This window comes from Amblyomma mixtum, chromosome 9, assembly GCF_055824585.1.
Source record: "Amblyomma mixtum isolate Tamu chromosome 9, ASM5582458v1, whole genome shotgun sequence".
Taxonomy (NCBI): Eukaryota; Metazoa; Arthropoda; class Arachnida; order Ixodida; family Ixodidae; genus Amblyomma; species Amblyomma mixtum.
This window is the reverse complement of record NC_143020.1, coordinates 110,592,646-110,612,622: the sequence shown is the minus strand read 5'-3', so window position 1 is coordinate 110,612,622 and position 19,977 is coordinate 110,592,646. Positions and strand designations below refer to the sequence as shown.

At 47.1% G+C, this 19,977-nt stretch overlaps 1 protein-coding gene across 7 annotated transcripts in view; it reads left to right on the top strand.

Moving 5' to 3' along the window:
• Prosap (SH3 and multiple ankyrin repeat domains prosap) overlaps positions 1–19,977 on the top strand; it is a 207,351-nt gene that overhangs the window by 61,445 nt on the left and 125,929 nt on the right. The window contains exon 1 of one of the 7 annotated variants that reach the window (XM_089561359.1): positions 17,919–17,950. The exons of the other annotated variants lie outside the window; for them this stretch is intronic. Coding sequence (XP_089417485.1) covers positions 17,934–17,950 — 17 coding nt within the window. The 5' untranslated portion in view covers positions 17,919–17,933. Of the gene's footprint in view, positions 1–17,918; positions 17,951–19,977 lie in introns of those variants that run through there. 7 annotated transcript variants of the gene reach the window in all.

Sequence of the window (19,977 nt, the reverse complement as noted above, 5' to 3'; positions counted from 1 at the left end):
CCCAGCCGTTAGCGACAACCGTTTCCAACAGGAAGCGTTTGTGGGAACTGTCCCTCTAACAAGGCGCGCGCGTCCAGCGTGCTACCTGTAAAGGCCGGGAAAACAAAAAAAAAGAGAAAGAGAAAACGGAAGACTATGGAGACTGTCATGGATGGTCGCTTATTCGTTTTGCGCTCGCGTTTGTAGCTGTTACTTTTCGATGAGCACGACGACCTGAATCGAGAGAGCTCTATTTTGGCGACGCGTGTCAAGTAGAGGAAAAACTTTGCATGGTGTGCCATTCTGAAACAACGGGCGCGAGCTGTCGCACTCACAGATCTGTCGGCGCCGGCTGAGTTATCCCCCTGCCGATATCTGCAAAAGCGTTAAGGCCGTAATTATAAGCGCGCAGGAAAGCCAGACTGAAGCTCATCAGAGCAGAGCTAGACGAGAAAAGTTAACAGCGATGGCTCAAAGGCTAACACCTCAATCTGCGAGTGCTGCTTGTTTGTTTGTAGTCTTTTCCTCACTCTTTTGGAAATATCTAATCGGAATCCGTTACCAACCTGTACCGTTAACTCCCTCAGCATGATCCCTTTTCGGGAACTGCATAACAAGTTCACAAAGCACTATGTAAAGGCGTAAATGAAGGAGGTGCAGTACCACTTTAAAAAGGCCATCGTGACTGATGGCGGATTAAAGCAAAATGGAAAAGAAGTTGATAGTTCAGTTCCTTTGAACGTATGCAGATACTGTCAGGTTTACGCACCTGCTTTGAATTAAGCAAACTCTAGATGACTTAGAGATGCAGGTCGTATGTTGGGTTAAAATGGACATTTCATGTAAAGTACTCAGCCACCCGACTTCTGCCCATACAAAAATGGCATGAGCGTCTATGGAAAACTTCTACCCTAGTGTCCTAGTTGTTTGAGCATCAGCCTCGTATGCGGGAGGTGTCTAGTTCGCTGCTGGTTACCCACTGGTTTTCTATTCTCTGCAAGGGCGAAATGTTTGGGGAAAAGAAATGGTACTTGGCTTCATGTCTTGCACGATTAAAAATGAAACCATCTTTCTTCTTTCATTTCCTTCTTCGTTTATTTGCCTTGTTCCTAATTCTCTTACTTATATTTTGCCCATCTCCTCTGCACGGTTAAAAACCAAATCATCTTTCTTCTTTCATTTCTTTCTTCATTTATTTGTCTAGTTCCTAATTCTTTTGCTTCTCTCTTAAAATGATTTCCCTCCCTCTAATCCTTCCTTTCGGCTCTTTTATTGTACTAGAAGTGTCGCGGACTGTAGTGCGTTGTTATGGAGAATGTACATCCGCCGCGAAGGAAGTTGGACAAATAAAATACGGCCGGCTGGGAAAGCGTCCGTAAGCAGCGAGCGCGTGTCACGTGCATGGTCACGTGGTCGCGCAAGGATCAGCCGTGTTCAAGCGAGCAAGAGTCTTCCCTTTCCGATGGTTGCTGCTGCCGTCAGCGTGCTCCACGGCGCTGTAGGAACATTGGCCGTTGCGGCAGCATCATCCCCTGTGATTACGTGTACGCGCGGGTTCGGAGGGGGCACCTAGCTACGACGTATTGACCTCGCTCGCCGGGTCGACCGACCCGCTCTCCGCATACGCCGGGGACCCCCCCGAGGCGGTTGGCACTGGCGCCGCCGTGCCGCCGCCACGCGGACTCGATCCGTTGGGGAGTGTCTTCTGGTGCGTGTGTACCGCGATACACCCTGTACTTCGCGCGGGTCTACTGATGCCGCGCGCGAGCGTGGAAGTGGCTGCGGCTGTTATTAATACTTGGCACTACTACAGCAGTAAGAAGACAAATACTACTGCTACTACAGCAACTACTGCTATCACTACTATTTCTATACTCGGATACAACTCAAGAACGAAGCGACTTTTCGCCGTCAGTGGACACACTTCCAGCCAATGGCGTCGACCGATTCTCATTACCCTGCTAGGGTGACAATGCAGGGTGTGGCCGATGAAAACGGACAGTACCCTCCCTCCGGGTCAGGGATAGGCCCTACCCTGTATTGTTGCGCCTCACCTTGCATTTTCGCGCTAGCGGGGTGCGGCCGACGCCATTGGCTGGAAGGGGTTCTTTGACGAGGAAAAGCCCTTTCGTTCTTGAGTTGTATGAGACTGTAGTACTCCTGAAACCACTACTACTACTATTACTACGCTATTACAACTACTATACCTACTCTATACCTACTACTAGCTACTACTACTACTATACCTGCTCTATGCCTACTACTATACTTACCTATACCTACTACTACTACTACTACTACTACTACTACTACTACTACTACTACTACTACAGATACCTACTCTATGCCTACTACTACTACTCTACCTACTCTATACCCACTACTACTACTACGCCTACTCTATACCTACTACTACTGCTATAAGTACTCTACTTACTACTACTACCACCACTATTACTACTACTATACTACTACTACTACTGCTGCTGCTGCTGCTGCTGCTACTACTACTACTACTACCTACTCTATGCCTGCTCCTTTTGCTGCTGCTACTACTACTACTATTGCTAACCTCATAGCCCAGGGTTGGACGAAACATTCTCCAAGGAGGAGTAAGCAATAGTCCACAGTGGATAGAAAGCTTGTCTGACGAGGAAAAGGCATGATTAAAGCACGACAAGTACTACTACGCGGAATTCATGCACTGTTGAGACAACATTCTCCTCCGCTACTTTCTCCCATGTCGAGATTTCCGACGGCGAGTTGCCTCTCCAGCGTGGCCTTGTTGTGCCCTCCATGCAGAGTGCACACGCGGCCATGGTGGCCGAGAGTTGCATGCAAGCCTACAATTGCTGCGAAATTAATTATCTCCTTTGTTATCTTCCTTCTTGTTTTTTCTGATGTAGTCGCTTTAGCGGGTTGCAATGGTTGTTGCTTTTCGCTTTGGATTCCTTTTCGCAGTACAGCGCTGCTGCCTCTGCTCCTTTTGCTTTCACTTTTGCCAACCAACCCACTAATTGCTTCGTTAACGCGCACCTCATGGTGAAGGAAAGGCGAAGAAGAAAGAATCGGCGGTTTGGCATTGGAGTGCTGCGCAAAACTGACCGAGGTGCGCGTTTAGTATCTACCTTTGCTGACTAGTTTGATTCGTCCTTCGCTGCACTGTCCGGTTGGATGATTGGAATCGTACCGTTGCCGATGTGCGGATTCTTGAAGCGCGGAAAACGTGTGTACGGTGACCGTAGTCCTGTGATCCCGTGGATACATGCGTGGAATCATATTTCAGTGCTTCTCAAGCTGTGGCAGCGTATTAACACTGAAAGTCACAGAGGGCTGGCAAGTGTCACTTTGTGCACCTAGTGGTAGTGGATGTTCAAGCTGGCCTTTTTATCGCTGATCTATAATGCTTTCGGTCTCTCTCAAGTCGGTCGGAGGTAACACGTTTGAGCCCAACTTGAAGTAAATGCGCACTGTTGTATATGTGCACTCCCTGGTACAACTGACAACCCGTAAACTGACGCATGCAAGTGTTCTTAAAGGAATCCCTTTTCGCTGCGGACTTACACGCAGTGTATGTACCGATTTTTTTCACTGTTGTTTTTTTTTTTTTGCCTCATCTCCATAGCCTCCACACTAACGCTTGAGCCTGAAAGAGCGAACTTCTGAAGCATGGCCAATGGCTTACTAACCACTGCTGCAGTCGGGAACGTCGTATCCCTGACACTACTACTACTACTACTACTACTACTATTACTATTACTACTACTATTACTACTACTGCTACTACTACTACAACTCCTGAACTGGTTTGGTTTGGTTTGGTTTACTGGTGTTTAACGTCCCAAAGCGACTGAGGCTATGAGAGACGCCGTAGTGAAGGGCTCCGGAAATTTCGACCACCTGGGGTTCTTTAACGTGCACTGACATCGCACAGCACACGGGCCTCTAGAATTTCGCCTTCAAGAAATTCAGCCGCCGCGGCCGGGATCGAACCCGCGTCTTTCGGGTCAGCAGCCGAGCGCCGTAGCCACTGAGCCACCGCGGCGGGGGACTCCTGAACTACTACTACTACTACTGCTATTACTCCTGTACTAATACTACTACTACTACTGCTGCTACTACTACTGCTACAACTCCTGTACTAATACTACTACTACTACTACTGCTACTACTACTGCTACAACTCCTGTACTACTACTACTACTACTACTACTACTGCTACAACTACTGAACTAATACTACTACTACTACTACTGCTGCTACTACTACTGCTACAACTCCTGTACTAATACTACTACTACTACTACTGCTACAACTCCTGTACTAATACTACTACTACCACTGCTACTCCTGTACTAATACTACTACTACTACTGCTACTACTCCTGAGCTACTACTACTACTACTATTACTACCATTTCTGGTACTCCTGACACTACTACTACTACTACTACTACTATACACTACTACTATACCTGCTCCTGCTGCCAGAGCTGATTTGCTGGTCACTGCGTGTTATATATATGCAAGTTCACTACAGCTCTCTGCGGCCGCTCACCCATAATCTGCTCTTCACCAACGCACACGTTTCTGGCAGTTCCCTGTACCGTCTCTCCATAGGAAACTCACAGGCCCCCTCAATGCGCACGTCTTGAATAACTCTCCCCTTGAGCGATTGGTCGCTCACGACTCTGTTCGCGACTGCGGCTCCGCCACGCAGCTACCAGTTCCGAGGATTGGCGAGATGCGACGAGCCATTAGCGGATGGCCGGGGGTAAATGAGCTTGTCGAGGAACGCAGTCTCGAGAGAGTAGGGGGGGTTGCTGAACGAGCAAAGTAATCGGGCAGAGTACAGCCACGCTCTCAAAGGTACCTGCCAAATGCATGATCGCCGAAGAAGCTATGTATATATACGACGCCGACGAGTGTGCGTATGTGTTTTGGAGGGACGAATGCCTGCCTGCTTCCTTGTGGTCCTTGTCACTGTCCGATGCAGAGAGACGGACGAGTCGAGCCGCACGCAGTCATTAGGGTCTAGTCACGACCAGGCGCGCGCACTAAGCAGTGGGGATGCGTTTCTCTTATGAAGGTCCTGGACGTGATCATGCCGTTCGGAGTGGTTTCTATGTTACAATCTGGTTTGGAGCCCCAGTCCAGGTGTGAGTCGAGGGGGGACATTGGAGCTGGCCGGTGATGCTTCTATACTCAAGCGCTTCCTTTTTCTGAGTTTTGGAAGCCGTTAACAAGGCAGGTTCTCGCAGGTTGGTATCCTATACCTTGCCTTCAGTGGTATTTGTTTACTTCAAGGACGTCAATGCTCTAAGACTTTAAAAAGCAAATTATTAGAGAAAAGAAAAGGATCCAGAAAATTCAGGGAGGTGTCAGTTATTAGTTGCAATAATCTGCGGTGGTGGTGCCAGTGATGTTGACATGAGACGAGTCAGCAGATTCATTGATTCATCATTTACAGAATGAAAAAAACAAAACAAAGAGAAACAGTTTGTATGGCAAGAAGAAACAAACTTCATGGGGATCGTCAGTGCGGGATGACACACTGAAGCCACGTTAAGTGAGCTTTCTTTCACTTGAATACTGCAATGGGGAATTTTGTGCAAGATGGGAAAAACCGGTTGATTTTTCAATGAAAGGCTCAATAAGTAGTAACTGTGAGGTTTCACCGCAGGGGCTAACAATAGTGGCCTTCTTTTTTATCAGTACACAATGATCAATGCAAAACGAATAACTCAAGGCGAACAATGCAATACTGTTGAGCAACGACAACTGCTCATTTTTACTAGGGGCAACGTTCAACTTCTTGACAGCACGTCGTGTTGGAGCCCTGTTCTGCGCATTGCTTTTCAATCTTTATATTTCTTTTAATCCGTTGCAGTGCTGTCGAGCACTTGCTATAACAGATAATGCCCTGGATGAGAGAGCTTGTGTTGAACCTTCCCTATCTGCTCTTTATTATCTCGTCCCCACCACGGTCGCTGAGGAGATCTAGGACCTTCGTCCCACACGGCCGCACATTCATTAGGCCCGGAGAAAGCCATTCCCAGTCCTTCAAACCGTCAGACTTCAGGCGTTTCTAACAATATAATAATAATAATAATAATAATAATAATAATAATAATAATAATAATAATAATAATAATAATAATAATAATAATAATAATAATAATAATAATAATAATAATAATAATCTCTTTATTTGTGTCGTAGGGTACACGGTCGACACTGGAGGCCGGCAGTAAAAGCTGTCACAAACGACAGCTTGACAGAGCCGCAGGCCCCCATGCACTTGGCAGCAGTACAGTGTCAATGCTTATATGCCAAAAAAAAAAAAGTGCTATACACAGTACAGCTCACAGTACACCCTGATAAATAAATTCCATTTTCTATACAGAACACAACATAAAATTTGTGATATACTGCATAAATTAATAGAAAGAACATAGAATAGAGCATACAACATGATGGATAGAACATAAAATTACCGTGGCTTAAGGCATGAAACAATGAGAGATCGATTCTATGAACTCAGAAGAACAAAATACACAGGCGGTTGTAGTCTAGTAAGGCAAGAAAAGATAGTTAAGATTACAGTTCACTCTACAGGAGGAAATAGCATGGATACAATACAAAAAATAAAAATCCGGTAGGTAAACATGGTCACTTAGTGTAAGGAGAAATTATTCAGTTGAAAAGGATATGGGTGTAGAAACAAACTCAAGTATTAAGAAACAGAAAAAGAAGTGTAATTGCGGTTTGTCAGGGACAATCAGGCATGATCATTTGGACATGTAGTATTTTCTGATTTCTTTAATGAATATATTTGTAATTGTACATTTCCTTTATTCAATTTATTCAATAACCTCGGCAACTGATTTTGCAATGTTTGATGACCATATGTTGTACGGTATGTTTTTACCATCCAGTATTCGCTGTAACGGGTGGCATGACTCGGGGTGTGGTTTTGTAGATTTGCTAACTGTTTTAAGAATGTACCACCATTCTTTACTTCCTGTTTATAAAGCTTACTCAGTCGGTAGTCATACATTGTCATAATAGGCATCACATTGTATTTTAAAAATATTTCATGAGTGTGAAAGCGACTATGTACATTTTCTACATATACGACCTAGCCAAGTGCATCGACCGTCGCTAACGTAAACATTCTTGTTTTTACTTTTTTTCCGCCATGGCCCCTCGCTTTCATTAGTACGCTTATGCTTATCGCAACGTAACCGACGCGCAACGCCTGCCGTCCCCTTTATACCGTCGTCTGCTCGAGGTCAGTGTCGTCTGCGATGAAAAAAAGAAAGGATGCCCGTGCAATTGTACGCATGGCTTCCATCTGATGTAAGACTCTTCCTCGTCTGTGGGCTTCCGGGAAAAGCACGTTGTCGGCAGGCGCCCGAGGACTCTCTCGCTGATTATAACGATAACTGTCCGAAAGACCTTGTTCGAGCCAAGCAGAACCTCCTTTGGGGTGTTATGTTATCCATTCGTTACGTGTTATCTGAAGAGAATGTTATTCATAGTAAATTTGAATAAGGGACATATGGATGCTCTGGAAAATATTCCATCTGCGGTCATGCGGCCTGATAAGCCGCACAAGCTTGCTTGTTATGTTGTCCAGATAAGTAACGGCACTCGTTTTCGCAGATTGGAAAGGAATGTTTCGGCTATCACTGTTGGGTGGCTTCGGATATCACTGTTTTCGCTCGTGTATGACTTGAGGGGGAGCAAAATGTAGGCCAAGAACACTTGCTGCTGCTGAGATAGTTTGTTTATGTTTCCTCCTATAGGGGGCATGAGAGGTGAGGGAGCGGGAGGGGCAGCACTTTTACTGTGCCCCAACGACGAGGGAAAACACGTCTCGTCTCGTTGCGTTTGCTGAACAGTGCGTAGTGTGACTGACCCTTCTAAATACTGAGCCGTCGTTTTCATGCATCGCAAAGTGTGATTTGATGCGGGAACTTAGTATTATGGGCAGCTTAATGTGGTTCGAATTAAATCAGTTAAGTGGGAGCACAGTCTTATGCTTTGTTTAATTCGGTACCCGGCGGTGAGTTGGGCGTGTTGACTCTGACGTTTCCTACGGTCTGCGTTTTCGTTAGTGAAGATTACTCCTTTCATTTCTCTGTTTGGCACAAGAGTGAGCGTTGCAATTCTTATTAGTATTCTACTTTGCTTCGCACTTTGCATTAGCGAAGCCTTCGGGAATTACACTTGCGTAATCTGTGCGGTCATATCATGGGAGGCACGTAACTGCAGGCTAACCAGAATTTTCTCCAAGAATCACAAGTCTTCGAGGATGTACACTCATTCACACAATTTCTCAGATCTGCGTGAAAAACATGTAAAAGGAGTGGTATACGATAGCTGTTCAGTATCTGCTCATTCAGCTTCCGAATGCAGTTATTCCATCGGCACAAATGGTACATTACCGGGTGGGTTGAGGTATACACGGGACTTCAGAGTGCCGTATGGGCCAGAGACACATGGCGAGGCTGGATCGAGTCTCAAGGCAACGGTTTACAGCGCCCTGCCAAAAAAGATCCCACGGCCACCGCATAACGCATCGCTCCGTGCGACCCAAACAGGTGCATCGACCTTCACCGATGCGTGCGCTCGCGTCCCTCCGCCTGGGAATATCCGTGAAAAACGACGCTCGAGACAGCCGCCGGTTCCGACGGCGGCTTATTCCGACGTCCCCTAAGTCACCGGCGGTCGCTTCTTCCGACATTGTCTCCTTCCTTCCTCTATAAGTTCGCCGTCATCGTCTTCTTCAACGGTGGGTAGGCTCCAAGCGGAGAGGACGGCTGCACCCATTCCTCCACGCATGACTTCCTCCAGTCCAGGACAGATGCCGCCTTTCCTGGACTCTCGGCTGGCTTCCGGGAAAAATCGGCCACTGTCTTCTATTTTTTTTTTTTTTGGTTTGTGAATCTTCCACCCATCATTTGCTCTCTCTCACACACCGATATGCCTCGTCGGGAGGTCTTCTTCTCTGCCCTCCTCTCCTCCCTCGAGAGGGAGGGGAACCCCACCTTGCTGCTCCGTGGACATCACGCGGCGGTGGTGTCTTCCAGTCTTGTTCCGCAGTTTTGTTTGTTGGGCCAAACAGTGGGTGCCGTTGGCGTGCCTGTCTGCTCCCGCAACGCTATGTGTACACGGATGAGCGCCTCTGCGCTTCGTGCGGTGCTTATGGCAATGCAGGCAGGCGCCGCGGTTTCGGACACGTCGGGCTCCAGACAAACACAATTGCCGGTGTAGTGCGGTAGGCGCGCGCACACGGAAGCGGCGGTTGGAGATCGTCTCCCCGTGAGCCCGCTGCTGTGTTACATACACACCGTCGAGGAAAAGAAGGCGTCGGCTGCAGGAAGGAGCGAGCGTTAAGATGTTCGCGTTCAGGGGTTTGTCGACGAACGCATGGGAACGGTGTTTGGTGCTGGGGACGGTGTAGTCGTGGTATGGCCCGCGCGTGACTGCGACTGGCGAAGAAATAGAGAAGTGTGTGTCGGTTTGCACGTCTCGCCGGACGCGCAGCTACATCATTAGAAAGTCTGCGTCCGCAGTCTGCGACCCCCGCCCCCCCCCCCTCCCCCCCAAAGAAAAAAAGAATAGAGACCAAAATCTCCATTATTTTTGTCTTTCCCATGTCCAGTATTCTCGGAGGAATATTTTGAAATTTCAAAAATTTGAAGGCATCTTTATGGAAATATTGAACGTAGTAAGCTATTCTTCTGGTATGTACCAAAATCTTTCCTTTAAAATGTTTCCATCGAATCCGTTGAACAGTTAAGACTGCCATAGAAAAACCAATGGGGAACGCTTCTGACGACAGCAAAAATTGTAATAAAGAAATATAAGGCTGCCATCGGATGATCAGCGGATATTTTAATTGTTATAGCGATATGTTATATTATGTGAAAAATTGCTCCAATAAACGGTTCCCCACTCAAAAATGATTCTGTCCAGAACTTTTGGGTACGTTAATGCTATTAAGAGACATTGACAGCACTATGACAGTCTTCATTTCACATAGCGATCTTCTCTGAATACTTACAATCACCGCCTTCATATTGGAATCAGGAGAGAAGAATATTTGTTTCGGTGTGTAGGACAAAAGCCTTATCACTCGATGACCAGTAAGCTTAGTCCAGCGCCAGAACATGGGCTCCATTTGCAGCATAAGGGCAAGCGAACCAAATAATAATAAAACCTACAAGAGAACCTGCACGAATGTGCAGGAGAAGAAACGGTGGCACGACGCGGAAGTGTCTACACCTGCAAGGGCAGGCTTCTCCGTTTGATGACACCTTGATGGACGGGCCGGGTTCGACGCGTCCCCGTGCTCGGAATTCCGCATCCACCACTTCGTCGTCGCCGTTTAGGACAGGCAGCTCCGGCGTCCTTCTCTGTGCTATCTCCCGCACTCTCCTTCCGCAGGGCTGAACCATCGGGACAGGCCGTTCTTCCGAGGCAGTGATTTCAAAGCCGGCCCTGCTGAAGACAGCTGTTCAACTTCTTCCGTCCTTCACCCTCCGCACTGGAGATCGTGTGCGGCGTGACTGTAGAGCGGCGATATTTTGTATCGAACCCGTTGCGTTCGGTACGCCCTGGCCGTCTTTTGAATGCACGTCACCGTGCAGTGACGTAAGTGTAGGCATGCGACGGGACGCACGCTTTACTTTTTTTTTCTGCGTAGAGTCGCGATGGATGCTGTTCTTGCGTGCTGTGAAGCGGAACAGCGGTCTTTCTGCGGCATTCCCTCTCGGCGTGACTTCGATGAGGGTCACCCATTCACCTGGAACCCTCGCGGTCCCAGCTGTGTCTCTTTTTCCGTTGTTGTGTTCTTTGGCTCTTTTCTCGAAGCTTCCTTCTTTATCCTTGTTATGTTGGGCTTTTTGTTTCTGCAATTATAGCTTTAAGATGGTCTTTCTTTGAGGTAAATTGTGTCGTATTACTGACAACTTCCGTGTTGCTCAGATGACGAAATAAAATCTTTTATTGAAGAGGGCCTGAAAGCAAAAGCCGTGCCCTGGGCAGTTTTTGACTAGACCTGATGCACATGTTTCACAGGTATACTCTGGGCTCTATTTCAGTAATCATTGTAGGAGACAGCTACGAGTTGAAGGTGAAAGTTTATTAAGGAATTCAAGCAAAGTTACAAGCGTATACAACAAGAGGTCCCATGGTACAAGACCGCGGGCGGGACCTCCCATGAAAATAAATTTCAATAAGCAACAAAATAGAAAATACACAATACATTAATTAGTGACGCAGGGAATAAATATAGATACATAGTGTAATATGAGTAACTGAAATATTTAAATACAAACAATATAATGCAGGAGAATGTACAATAAAACACTCACAGATGCCGCGATACGTAGGATCAATAACAAAAAAAGTCACACATTAAGAAGGAAAAGCTTTAATTTGACCTTGAACAATGAAAGCGTATTAGTTTGTTTGATATCTAGGTTCAAAATTATGTTGAAAGAGATGATCTGAGCATCACCTCTGGTAGTGCACTGACCAAGGACGTTGCCTTCTATCCCGGACCGAACGCTTGCACCAGAGGTGTGAGGAGCATCGGACCACGAAGCCGCAACGGCACGCCCGTCTCGTTCCAGCTAGAGCCAAGCCCGCTTCGCCCGCATGTCCCGCTGCCTAGACCCAAAAATAAAAGCCGCCGAGCTCGGGGGATTTCAATTCCGGACTGACACACACGTACAGCAAAGTTCACTCCTCGAAGAAGCCCCATCTGCACCAGGCTGCTCTCCGTACTCGCTCCTTCCCGCATCTTCACCGCCGGGCAGAGGCGACTGTGGCGTTTACAGCCCTCCCTCCGCACAAGGGAATCCCCGCAGGCATGTGCGCGTGTGTACTACGGCATGGGAGCAGCGGACACGACGGTGCGAGCAAGTTTTCAACGCCCGAGCGACGAGCAGCTATGCGCCCTTCCGAGGAGGGGTCCCCGCCCTGCGCCGGCAGCAGCCGTGTACGCTACACATGCGTACTCCGCCCTCGCCATCCTTCACCCCCCTCCTCACCCCTTCGCTCCGCTTGTACTTCCCCGGGCTTCTGCTGTACGCTCGGAGAGAACTGCTTGGCTCTGGAGCAGGGGCAGAGGCGTTGGGCATCCGGAACCAAGGGGGGCGAAGGCCTCCTTCCGTTCGAGGGTGGGCTGCTTTTTTTGTACCGGCCGCCATTCCGTGTCTGCGCACGCCCTTTTCTGCCTGTGTTCCTGATGTGGTGCTTTGTGTTTCCGTGTGCTCAACTTATTCTTTCTTTTCCTTTTCGCTCCTTTTAAAAGCTGAGTTGAGTCATGCCGCAGTCCTGCATAGGGTGGGCTAGTGTCTCTGGGTCTGGTCAGTGCTTCCCCGCGGTACTGCCCATAGTCATCCGTCCTTATGGAAGTAAAATAGAAACCGCTGGTCATTGTGTCCGCAATCTGTTTCCTTGGGCTCAAAGCGATTGTCGTACATTGGTCGCGACCTTGGGCTGTTGGAGGTGAAGTCTTTTTCAAACTGTTCCTCAGTACAACGGCGTTGCGACCGATATGGGTGTCGACAACAAGCGCTTTTAGGACAGCTTTGGTCAGAGCCGACGCGCTAAGCCAGTGCTTTAGAGCGCGCAAGCCAGCCAACACTGGGTGCTAGTCGAAGAATTCGAATCCAAGTGTGCACACTGCGCGATGAGAGAAAGATACTTAAATGAATAACGGAGAGGTCAGCCTGGTTATCTGCCCGATGACGTAAGAACTGTACCATATGGGATAAACTTACCAAAAGAACCCAGGGCTGTCCAACATGGGCAATGCGACAGAGCGATGGCGTACAGCCCGGACAGCGATGGAAGCCTGGACCTACAGGTACAGATGATGCCTACCGCCAGGGCCAAGAATGGACAATCCAATGGACTCCATAAATAAAGTCTCCGCACCCTTCTTTTTGGGCTGATTGAAGCATTTTCATCATCCAGTAGTCAATATTTTTCTTTTAGAGGACATTAAAGGTGCAGCAGGTGTATCACTTATCTTTGGGCACGTCAACCGTTCTGTGAAGGAAGGGATGAAGGAGCAAGTGAAAGAAGAAAGAGAGAAAAAGGCGCCGTATAGTGGAAGTCTCGGTAAAAATTTCGACTCCCAGGGGATCTTTAACGGCACACTGACATCGCACAGTACAGGGCGCCTTGCGTTTCACCTCCATCAAGCAAAGAGGCCCGTGTACTGGATGACATGAGTGCGCGTTAAGTGAGATGCGAGGAATGAAGAAACAAAAAAAAAAATGCCGAGAGATAGAAATAAGTGCCGGCACGTCAAGACCAGCCGAGAAACTGAAAGGAAAAGTTCCATATTTGTACTCTATTCAGCAGAAGCACCTCACCTTCGTTTAGGCTTTGGAGAAGGGTGCTACATAGAATACATATGCACATGGGTGGTGTCCACGAATACGCAGATAACGCCCGAAGCAATGAGGGAAAAACAAAACATGTTAAAGAATCAAGAAAGGCAAATGAGGACAAGCGAGAGTGCCTCCGGCCTGGGAGCCTGAGTGTACTATCAGCGTCAAATGAAATGCGAACAAAACACCTGAGACGCGAGCACAAAAAATCAAGCATATTAGAGGCTGGAGGTGAAATACAGGCGTGGGCTATTAACATTTCAGAAGAGCGGTCTTTCCCGCTTAGATGGGAAAATCAACTGCTCATGTATTTTGCCTCCCTAGTTTAATATCTGCGATTTGTGCTGTTCGCGTTTCAATTGGCTTGTTCGCGTTTCACTTGACGCTGACAGTACCTTACATGCGCTGTCGTTATATATCGGTGACAAGTTCGCCGAAGCGCGAGCGAGCTTCGGGGGCGTTACGCAAATCTCTGTAACATGCGAAGCTCTCCCTCCCCGAGAGTCTTATCTAGATTCGAAGCTCGCCACCACCGTGTCGTCACGCGGCAGGGAGTCGCTGGGGGCGCCTCAGGGTCGTATGATAATCGGGGACGACTTCATTGACTTTGACTCGTACGCCGAGACGGGTTTGCTTAGTGCGTCGTCGCGGCAGTTCGCCTATAGTGTGTATGTAGGTATACATAGCGCCTAAGCTAATCAGAAAGGTGCGCATATGCCCCGGTGAACATGCTTGGAAGCTTACAGTGGGACGTTCTGCTCGAAGCTGTTTCCCTCACACGATATCGTCAGAGCTAACAACTTATGGGGGTGGTGGTGGTAGTGGTTTATTTAAAAAAATAAATCAAAAAGTGAAGCAAAAGAGTGTTGCCGGCCGCGGCAATTGCTATCTAATATCTTAAGCACCCGAGCTGCAGCCGGCGGAAATGAAAGGGAAAGGGAGAGGATAGTGAGGAGAAGTATAGAGGGGAGCGACAGCAAGAAAGGACAGGGGAGAGCTTTGTACACTATTTACAAAATGCAAAAGTAATCAAGTTCGCGCCGCTCGCGCGCTAAACCATTTCCGTATTTTGCTTTCTTTCTTCTTCAAGAGTACTGAGGAAAATAATTTTGTAGATGGAACCGCAAGTCTTGCACCCCAAAAAACACTTATACCTGCTCGTAGCACTGACTTATGGCATAATCCAAACTTTCGCACAATCTACAAATTTCGATCATTACAGCACAACTTCCCACAAACTCTTAATCAACATCTATATGTCGAGCTAATTTCATTTAAACATGTTCAAGAATCCTTTTCCAAGATATAAATAGCAGTGTCCTGATATGCTTGCTTCACTGATCTCTTATTTCTCTTACGTTTACGTTATCCTGCGTTCAGGTACGTTTGTATAAATCTGGTTTTATTCTAGTATGTATGTATAATGCATTCTCCTATTATTTCTGATAATATTGAAAATTAAGCTTGTTTGTGTTTTTGGAAATTACGTAAAGTTATTTTTTTATTTTTTTTTTACAATATTGTATTTAGTTTGAAAGTGTGCCACGGTTTTGTTGCCAAAGTTCGCAGCTGGGTGTCCATGGCCAAGTCAAGCGGTCCAAGAGGCCGCTTTTACTATGGGCACCCTGTCACCATGTATATTGTGGTGGTAAAAAAATAAATAACAAAATTATTGTACAGTGTCTACTATTCTCCATCTTTCCATTGTTTCTGTTAAATATTGTTCTTACTAATTGCGTCGGCACTGCCTTGTAGAGGTTTTTCTGGGCCATGCCAAGCTGTGCTTTACAACTTTTAGCCCAGATATCTGTTCTGAGCTTCCGGTAAAATAAAATTGAATATAATTGAGATGTGTATGAGCAATATGCATGGGGACACGCACAAGCTGAGAGTCTGTTGGAATTTGTTTTCAGGGCGTGAAATGGAAGTGTTGCGTGCGACTCGCTTTGTTGGCGCTGTTGGACTGGGCAGCATTGTATGCGCTTCTTCAACGGCATTTGGCTTTAGTGGCAGTTTAGCGGCGTTACACTGCAGTGCGAATTGCTGCTAGACTTTCAAAAAGTCTATGAATGCCGCCTGTTCACAGGAGGTATTCTGCTATTCGCTGATGACATTGCCTTGCTGATCATCTCAAAGCTATTCTAAACAGGAAGGCCCCTTTAAATCGTCGATTATAGGAACTCCTTGTGCATATCGATCTGTTATCATTAACTAAATGGCTAATAAAACTTTGATACTGATTTTTAACTGAGTTCCGTTGAAGGTGTCGCTTCAGTCATAACCTGCTCGCGCTCAAGTGATCAGTGGGTGGAAAGTTGTTCTGTCGTTCGTCTGAACGAGAGCTGAAACTTTCCACATAAGAGTGGCGCTATCTTATCGCGGTGTCGGAGATAACATCGGCACGCTACTGTATTCTTTCTGCTCGAAGTCCTTGTTTGCATGGCCTTGGAGCCTCCGTGCTGATGCATTCGCAGGCTGTCTATTATTGCTGAAAATAGATCAGTATGACACATCGCAGAGCCCTTAAAATGCCACATGCTGCTGAGGTGACAAGTTTACATGCCCCGTGAAAATCGTTAATGATGATTTTTTTAGCTTAAGGGCACCTGTGTATAACCGATGGCTAACCGACGCCACCTAAGGTCTAACCCCGCACCTGCGGTTCGGTAAAAATTGAGCCCAGCAAACGAGCCATAGCTCATCGCTGCCGAATTTTAAATGATGAGTCGAAAATCGGCGACTAATATGGAGCTCAAATTGTGGCCTTTTAACCTTGATTTATTCGGTTGCACACTAGTGCCATTTATTATCTAATCCACCCCGTGCACACTGCATACAGTTGTCGAATTGCCAGGTATATTCAAAGGCCGTCTTGAAAAACCTCTCACAATCCAGCTAGAACTGAACACACCTTTGACGAGCACCTTGTCAAAGGTACGTGTGTTCAGTTCTTGCTGGATTGTGAAGGTTTTCCGTTTCCTCCCTGACAGCTTCCTAAAATCGGACCTCATTTCTGCTCGAAATAAACAAAGACCTCGAGAGTTCTATTTAAAAACGAATCAAGTATTCTGTGGGCCGCTTTATATTGTCTTAGAATAGATACAAAGAGTATAAACAGACACAAAAAGCCAGTCGATGAAAGTAGACCAAGCAGACGAACAAAAGAAAAACGAAGAAAACTCGCGCGTATTTTTTCGGTCATCTGTTTTCGTATATATTTATATATACTTCCATGGTAATGGCATGTGCGTTAGGAAACCACATCACGTTGGTATAACCAGTTCAGTTTTCTCCTAACTCACACGTGAAGTATATATATATATATATATATATATATATATATATATATATATATATATATATATATATATATATATATATATATATATATATATATATCAAGCTGCCTTTTCTTGATCCCTGCTTTCTCTTGCTCTATGCCTATATTTTTCATCCACTGCCTTTTGCTTTTATTATGGTAACACTGAGCAGCCTCGGTCAGGCAAATTCTGCGCCGGCGTTTCTTATTTTTGTTCCCTTTCAGCGCGCTTTATTGGCGCCTGTTATATATCAGTCTCGCTGCAAGAGCGGGTACACGAGCTGTTCGGCCTTAGAACGATCCCCCCCTTCTTTAATCTTCCTTGCCGAGCAACGGGCATCCTATCTGGATATACAGAGACTCTTCGGTCGTTTCCTCGCTGCATTAATTTGCGCTTTCGATTCCGAGCACGTAAGGAGGCAGAAGTAAGGGCAGGATGAGACGGAAGGATGAGGGGCGAGAAGGGGACTGTGGAATGGGTTGCTGAGGGTGCGAAGTCGCATATATCGCGACTGGTTTCTCACGTTTATGTATACCGAAGCGAATGGCATGCAGTGGACCTTTTCACATACACAGTTTGCACTGGAGCGAAACAAGGGAGCATCATCATCTCCTGTCCCACTTTTAACTGCATAATACTGATGGAGAGAGTGCACTTGTAACGGGGTTTTCTTCGTCGCCCGAGGCTGGCGGTGGTGTGTGTTATGGCGTTCAATGACTTCGGGGTGCACGCGTTTAGCGCCATCGAGAGCTTCCGGCTATATGAGGGTCTTCCGGTTTGGGGCAGAGGTCTCAGTGTAACCTCACTGAACGGGTCATAGTGAGGAAATGCTAACGGTTGAATAGGCTCGATGAATGGCCCAGAAAATCGTGCACGTCATAGCATAAGGACCAGCTACGGGCAGGCTGTGGAATGCAAGGTATACGGTTTATAAGACGACTTGGAGGGTGCCAAACGTGCCATTTACGAACAGCTACTTTCAGATATTAAGAGGTGATGTACAGAACGGCTGATCCTGGAAACTATGAAGGATACTGTCACTGAAATGGCTTGCAGATTGACGCGTCTTAGCTGCAAAAAGGAGCACTGTGTGATACAAAGATTATCTCGCATTCTGCTTTTCCACGCAGAGCTTCTCTCAACAGGATGACATGGCAGCTAACGGAACGGCAGAGAGCCGGGATAAGTATTCTGTGGAGCGGTCATCGGCTAAATGTTGCACGATAGGCTGTAAGTTATTGCCCATGGATTCATCGACGGCGATAGAAACAGGCTAGAGAGCTGAAAACAACCAGGAAAAAATGTGTGTGCCATGTCAGGAAGTGGCAAAGTGCGTAGCTTTGCTGACAGTTTGTGGTGTAGATAGATCTTCGGGCGGAAGGTGATCATCAAGCACTGAACACTAGATCACCGAGCTCTATGGACGGCAGATGCTCTGCACGACGAACGTTCAAAATAATCTCAAAGCAACTTTCAAACGTTATGCCCTTTGTACAGCACGCCAGATTACCTGTCTGATTCACGTTAGTCATATATGACTGGACTCTCAAAACTTATCGCAGATTAAATCGCCGTTTCTTTCATAACGATGCTGCATAACATATGCATTCAAAATACCTTAGGCGGAAGTATTTCCGACTAAACACTCATATATAGTAGCGAAAAAAAATATAAGTATACAAGACGGAATTCAGCAGGCGTCAGCTCCAACGCTTCCTCGTGCTTGGTTCAGCGCTTATGCTCATTCGTATTCAGAGCAACGCGTTAATAAGATCGCCCCACTTTGAGAAAGGAGAGGTCACCAGAGTGTGCCCGCTTGGGGACACAGTTTAGGAGCTTTCGGCCTTTGCTCCGACGCTCTTAGAGGCGAAAAATGCCCACGAAGGAAAGAAAAAAGAGAGAGAGAAAGAAAGAAGGAAGGAAGGAAAAGAAAAGGGTAGTTCGCCGGCTGGTCCCATTCTGCCGCCTTCACTTTCTCCGTACTCCGGGCGACACAGAAACGGAGTGACCGAAGGCACTGACCAGGCAAGTTCACGGGAGCTGCGACCTTCTCCTCTGCCTTGTCTTGCGCTAATGGATGCCATCCCGGTGGTGGAGGAGCGGCTAAAAATAACGACTGTGGCTTGTCTTTTGTCTCGGTGATGTTGATGACGACGGGGCTGTCTCGAGTTGAACGAAGGCGTGCGCGCCGCTCGCTATTGTTTCTTGTGAGCGGTAATTTGGTTTCGACAAAAGAGCACTTTTGGCGCTTCGGAGCTTCTTCCCCCACCCACCCATCAACTGACTCCTTTTGATCGTGTGTGTCGCAGATGACCCTGCCGATTATTTTGCGCTTGAGGTCACCTTGCTCCTTCTTTGTTGAGACGCGTCGCATTGAATCTAGCTGAGCCGGAGCGTCCGGGTTCGAACCCGGCCGCGGCGGCCGCGTTTCAATGGAGGTGAAGCTCTAAAGACGCCCGTGTGCTTTGGGATATCAGTGCGCTTGAAAGATCCCCAGGTGGTCTAAATTATTCCGGAGCGCTCCAATATGGCACTTCTTTCTTTCTTTCTTTCTTTCTTTCTTTCTTTCTTTCTTTCTTTCTTTCTTTCTTTCTTTCTTTCTTTCTTTCTTTCTTTCTTTCTTTCTTTCTTTCTTTCTTTCTTTCTTTTGGTCCCAGTGTCATCCCTCCTTCGCGGCGTGGCTGAGGTGTCCACCATCAAGTTAGACAGTTACTGCTTCATTTACTTTGCTCTAAAACCACTAACAGACACTGTTTGTAGTTACATCCGAATCCGGCATTTCGTGCTCACAAACAGGTAACTTGAACATTTTAGCCTCTGAGACGAAACGGCCAGTTAAAAAACGTACGTGTGGCCATTCTTCATGCATGCTCGATTACTTTCTATCCTTCCACTGGTCGCAGCTGATCGTGACGTCACTGCGGACGAGCAAATTGTGTAGTGGGGCCAAAGTATTGGAATTGCCGTGAGAACGCGTATTTCCTCCGTTTTCACGTGTCTTTTTTTCCATACCCCCGCGGGATGCCTCGCTGACACAGGGAAGTTTCCTCTTCCCACCGACTCCGGTCTCGCCGCGCGACTCCGTTAAGTGCACGCAAAAGAATCGCCGGAAAGCGAGGAAGAAGATGGCACAGAAAGCAAGCAATCGATCCCCCCCCCCACCTCGCCCGCTTTTCCCCCTGCAATCTCTCGCGATCAACCCGAGAGTGGTTCGTGGCGTTCAAAGACGACTACGCCGCCGACGACGACATGTGTGT